The 6,161-nt window shown below is 36.7% G+C and overlaps 1 protein-coding gene across 2 annotated transcripts in view; it reads right to left on the bottom strand.

Moving 5' to 3' along the window:
• The window catches only part of LOC102479358 (oligophrenin-1-like), a 248,080-nt gene that overhangs the window by 60,974 nt on the left and 180,945 nt on the right, over positions 1-6,161 (bottom strand). For both annotated transcript variants that reach the window (XM_014591357.2, XM_027775453.1), the window contains exon 3: positions 1,738-1,833. In XM_014591357.2, the coding sequence (XP_014446843.2) occupies positions 1,738-1,833 (96 nt within the window). The remainder of the gene's footprint in view (positions 1-1,737; positions 1,834-6,161) is intronic.

The raw sequence follows: 6,161 nt of genomic DNA, 5'->3' as shown, positions 1-6,161 counted from the left end.
ACAGTAAGTAGCTCTGATTCATCTCAGTTCTCTACCTTTGACTTCTGATTCTAAAATTCACTTTTCCCAGTCCCGGCAGTCAGCCCGTTCTGTGAGGGAGCAGCCATTTTCTTCATTCGTTCTTCAATACTTTCAGGAAACATGTATTGAGCCTCTACAATATGCCAGGCTTTCCTTTATGTTAAGGAAACAGCAGTGAACAAAACAATGTCCTTGTCTCCCCCCACCTAATGAAACTTACAAAAAATTTCAAATTACACAGGAAAATACTTGTGATCGAATATTGGGTTAAAAAGACAAAATTATATATTTAGTCTGAACTAAATTACATACTAAAACAGATGTATATAGGAAAATACTTAAAATAAAACATATAAGTATATACAATATGGTGCTTTTGTACAGGAATATCTTATTATCATAGATAACATTATACTTGTATATATTATTCAAATTTACTACAGTAGGAAGCTAATAGTAATAATATATTTTTATATTTTAACTTCAGGGCTTAAAAATATAACTATATTACTAACATCTCCAGTAACATTGGCTTGTTCATAATAGTTCTGTGGTTTAACATTCTCAACTAGAAAGTGCCTTACCCTAACCTTTTGACTCAGGAGTTAGCAAACTGTTCCTTAAACAGTCAGAAAATAAATATTTTAGGCTTTGAGGGCCATCTAGTCTCTGTCACTAACACTCAATGCTGCTGCTGTTCTACAAAATCACTCAGAGATAAATAAGTGGAGCTGTATTCCAATGAAATTTTTATTTTTAAAAGCAGGTGGTGGGCTGAATTTGGCCCAAGAGGCATAGTTCATCAACCTTAACCCCTGCTTTAACTTCATGACAACTAATATAAAGTTCTTTTTACTTCTACTGTTCGATCTCCATTTTAAGAGAGATTTTTAGTATAGGACATGGGTGCTCACTGGAGCAACAGACACAGAGAGACAGAAAGTGAAAAATCACCCTCTGGGGGAATGGCCACAATCTCATCTTCTCCATTCTCCTCTTGGGATTTTGGACATGCATGCACACACGCCTGGGGTGAGTTTCAAGTCACCAGATTCAGGACTCAAACCTCAGCCAGCCATGTGGGAGTCCAACAATATAACCATTATACCATCTGATGGTCCCTTGATTTCCTCTTTGTAACATCCCTGAGAGAGATTATTAGACCCATCTTACAGAGAACAAGGCTGAAATTTAAAGAGGGGAAGTGTTCTACCCAAGATCACACAGTTAATAGACTAAATCATTAAATCCAGTTCCCAAGGGAGATGCCAAAATATCCTGTTGCCTGAAAAGTTGTACAAATATAAATGTTAATCTTAAAATGTTTTAGGGAAATCTATCCCTTAGAAGAATTTTACCCTGAATAATTTTGAAAAATAACCCCCAAAAAACACTCTTTATCTTTTATGAAAATATCTGTCTTCATGTATTAGATACAGAATGACAGAGTTAAAGGCCTCAATGGAGATTTAAAGGGTTATGTTATCATTGCTTTTAAATGAGAGGCAAGGGGACTGGAAGACATGTTTCCTTATCCTTCTTAACCCCTCAGAGGCTTAGCACTACAGGGTATGAAAATTTCTAGGAGCTCTGTATGTACAAACTATGAAGGCTGCATTGAGGATTTCTAGAAGCTCTGTACCTATAAACCATGGAGGCTACATGGGCTCAGGCCTGCCTCGAGAGGCATGTGGCCACATGTAGCTAAGGACTTACCAATGTTAATCTCATCATCAGTCAAAGTGTCTCCAATAAAATCAAACTGAAAGGACTGCAGCGTCTGGGAGAATTTCTGAACAGCAGAAGAGTAATCTGCAAGGGGAAGGAGAAATAGTCAATACTACTATCCTTTTACCAATTTTCTCATCTCTGTTAGTGTTTTTGTAGAACAACAGCAGCATTAAGTGGTAGTGACAGAGACTAGATGGCACTCAAAGCCTCTGTTAGAACAGAGATGAGAAAAGCAAAGGGAAATACTCTCAGCAGATAGTGATTGGCATTTAATAACGTTAAAGGAGAGGGACCAGCAGTTAGCATAATGGCTATGTCGCTGGACTCCCACGTGGAGAAATCACCCCCCCGGGGGGATGGTCATGCCGAAATCCCTTCTCCTCCATTCTCCTCTTGGGATCTTGGGCACGCACGCACACACTCGCAGCGTGAGTTTTAAGCCACTGGGTCTTGGGACATGAACCACAGTCGACTACACGGGTGTCCAGCAACATAGCCATTATGCTAACTGCTGGTTCTCTGATATTTTTTATAATAATATGCATGATTAAGTCACTATGCAGTATATTCTGGATGGGAAATCACATTTTGTATGCTGTGATGATGTTTAGGGAAATAATGTAAATTAAGTTAGAAAAAAAGGTTTCAGAAAAAAATATGTATTCGATGACTTCAGTAAGATATCTAGCCCCAGCTAGGTGCTACTTTATAGGATGTCTAAAGTTAGACTTTTGTTCATGGAAACGTATATATCAGCTGTGTTTGCTATGAAAATACTTAGATTAATTAAGATCTTTAGCATTTCAATCAAATGTGGGGGAAAAACAGTATAGAAAGCAAACATAGATACCAGAGACAGTGGCGAAGTTGAGTGGGAAATGGCAGAGGGCAAGAGATAGGGAATCAAGGATGGGAGGGGGAAAAAAGAAAAGATACAGAAAACCAAATTATGTTTATCGATATGCTTGATTGAGACAATATACAGTGTACTCTGGATGGAAAATCTCATTTTGTATGCTGTAATGATGTACAGTGATTGAATGCAAATAAATAAATTTAAATAAAATTTTAAAAAAGAAGGAAGTTTACAGCAATTAGTATGCATAAGAAAAACATGGACAGAAAAAGATGATAGATGATAACAGATATCAGAGAACTGAAAAAAAAAATCCAGGAGAAAAAAAGAATAAAGATTTGAGGAGAAATAAATGAAATAGAGAATAAATTATCTATACAGAAAATAAATGAAACCAAAAGCAAGTTCTTTAAGAAGATAAACAAAATTGATACACTGTTAGCTAGACTAATTAAGGAGACAAGAGAAAGGAACTGGATAAAACACATTCCCAAGGATACAGGCAATATTACAACAGGTGTAACAGAAATACAAAAGATTACTAAGAATACCATGAGTCACTATACACCAACAAACAAGAAAACGTGGATGAGATGAAAAAAATCCTGGATACACATAATCTAACAAAACTGAATCAGAAAGATATAGAAAGCTTGAATAGACCATAACAAACAATGAAATTGAATCAGTGATGGAACCAGCAGATGGCATAATGGTTACATCGCTGGACTCCCACATCGCCAACTGCAGCTTGAGTCCCAAACTTGGCAGCTTGAAATACATGTCATGTGCATCTGCATGCATACCTAAAATCCCAAGAGGAATACAGAACAGACTGCAGCATGGTCATCCCCCCTTGCAGATGATTTACTTTCTATCTGTCTGCCTCTCCAATGAGTGCACATGCCCAATAACAAAAGTCTCCCCAATAACAAAAGTCTCTAAAAAAAAAAAAAAAAAGAAGAAGAAGAAGAAGAAAGAGAAGAAGGAACCAGTAGTTGGCATACAGGTTATGTGACTGGACTCCCATGTAGTCGATCGCAGTTTGAGTCCTGGACCCAGTGGCTTAAACTCACTCTGGGTGCATGTGCGTGCATGCCCAAGATCCTGAGAGGAGAATGGAGAAGGGATTGCAGTGTAGGCATCCCCCCAGGACATGATTTCTTGCTTTCTGTCTCTCTATCTCTCAGTGATAAATAACCTCCCAACAAGAAAAATCCAGGTCCCAATAATTTACTTATAAATTTTACAAAAATAATTTTAAAGGAAATATTACCCAATTCTCCTCAAACTATTTCTAAAGATCCAAAAAGAAGGAAATCTCCAAAATTCATTTTGAGAGGACTCTTACCCTCATCCTCAAAACAGACAAGGACATAACAGCAACAACAACAACAAAAATGCTACAGATCAGTATGTTTTCAGAGAGGTTTCTTCACTATAGGGCACGTGCGCTCGCCAGACAGACAGAGAGACATAGAGACAGAAAGCAATAAATCACCCCCCGGGGGGATGGTCACGCCACAATCCCTTCTCCTCCATTCTCCTCTCGGGATCTTGGGCACACACGCACACGCGCCCAGCGTGAGTTTTAAGCCACCGGGTTCGGGACGCGAACCGCGGTCGACTACGTGGGAGTCCAGCAACATAGCCATTACGCTAACTGCTGGTTCCCCAGATCAGTATGTTTGAAGAATATAGATGCCAAATCATATCCAATGATTCATTAAGCAAATTATACACCACAAAGAATAGGTTTATTCCAGGGAGACAAGGATAGTTCAACATATACAAAATCATCAATGTAATACAACTTATTAAGAGAAAGATACAAAACATATGACCATATCTATTGATGCAGAAAAAGCATTTGGTAAAATACAACATCGCTTCATGATTAAGACTCTAAACAATGTCAGCTTAGAAGGGACATATCTCAACACAATAAAACCCATATATAAAAAACCCATAGCTAACATCATATTAAATGGGGAACTTCTGAAAGCTTTTCCAATACAAAATGGAAAAAAAAAAGGCTAGCCTCTTCTAACACTCTTTTTCAATATAGCACTGGAAATCCTAGGCAATGCAGACAAGAGAACAAAATAAAAGCCATTCAAAACGGAAAAGAAGAAAGTGACATCATCTCTATTTGCAGATGACATGATTACATACATAGAAAAACCAAAAGATTCTACACACACACAAAAAAAATTAGAAGTGATAAATGAATACAATAAAGTGGCAGTATACAAATCAACATATAAAATCTGTAGCATTTCTATATACTAACAGTGAACTGACTGAGGTAGAATAGAAGAAAGAAATTTTATTTACATTAGCCACAAAAGATATAAGATACCTAGGAATAAACCAAACTAAAGAAGTCAAAGACCTCTACAATGAAAACAATGAAAAACTTAAAAAAGAAATCAAATGTAACACAAAAAAGGTGGAAGCTGATTTTGCTGAGTTCAATCCCCTGTTCTTGGACTAGAAGAATTAATATAATCATATCTATGAATACATGTCTGAATTTAGGTATGAAACTCTGAGTAGAATGAATATACTATAAGGTAGCACCTAGCTGATGCTATGTAGTTTACTAAGGTCATTAATTATGTATTTTTTACTACATTTTTTATTTCAAGAAAGGCATATTTCGCTTTAATAAATCAAAGAAATGCTAAGGAAATATGCTTAAGACTTAAAGTTAGGAAACAGGTTGGGATTCTGTTCAAATAGTAGGTACATAAACCTATTGGCAGCTCAAAACAAGACAAAAATCCTTAATGCCGGAGAACAAAGCCTAGAGGAAAATCAGCAATGTTTTAGTAAAAAGTCACAAAATTCCATTTCACCAGTTCAGTCTCATGTACTTAATCTATCTTCTGTTGTGGTTTGATTTTCCCACATAAATTCTGGGATATAATATTCAACTCCAGACTTTTCCCCACAATTAAGATGGCCATTATCTTAGTATTTGAACTTTTATTTCTGTGTGACTGTATTTAATTTTCCTGCTATAGCACTCCCTGCAGAACTTCTTGGAGACCTGGTCTGGCGTTGGTAAATTCTTTCAGGTTTTGTTTACCTGAGAATGTTCTTGTCTTTTCTTCCCATATGAAGGATAATCTTGCTGGGTATAGTATTCTTGGTTGAAATTGGTTTTACCTTAACACTTTGAATATATTTTCCCATTCTTTCCTCACTTGTGTTGTTTTTGATGAGAGATCCACTGTCAGTCTAATGGAATATCCTTTGTAGGTAACTTGAAATTTCTCTCTTACCAATCTTAGTATTTTCTCTTTCTCTGTGGTTTTGCTCAATCTGGCTATAATATGTCTTGGAAAAGATCTTCTTGGGTTGATTCTACTGGGAGTCCATTGTATTTCTTGGGACTGGATCTTTGAATGCCTCTCTAGGTTTGGAAAGTTTTCTTGCAAGATTTCATGAAATAGATTGTCAATGCCCTTATGAGTCTCTTCCCCTTCTGGGATACCAATTATCCAGATGTTTAGACATTTGATGGTATCCAGTATTTCTCATATAG

The sequence above is a fragment of the Tupaia chinensis genome, unplaced genomic scaffold, assembly GCF_000334495.1.
Source record: "Tupaia chinensis unplaced genomic scaffold, TupChi_1.0 Scaffold000566_1, whole genome shotgun sequence".
Classification (NCBI taxonomy): Eukaryota; Metazoa; Chordata; class Mammalia; order Scandentia; family Tupaiidae; genus Tupaia; species Tupaia belangeri.
Note: the sequence above shows the minus strand (reverse complement) of the source record. Positions and strands in the feature narration are given on the sequence as shown.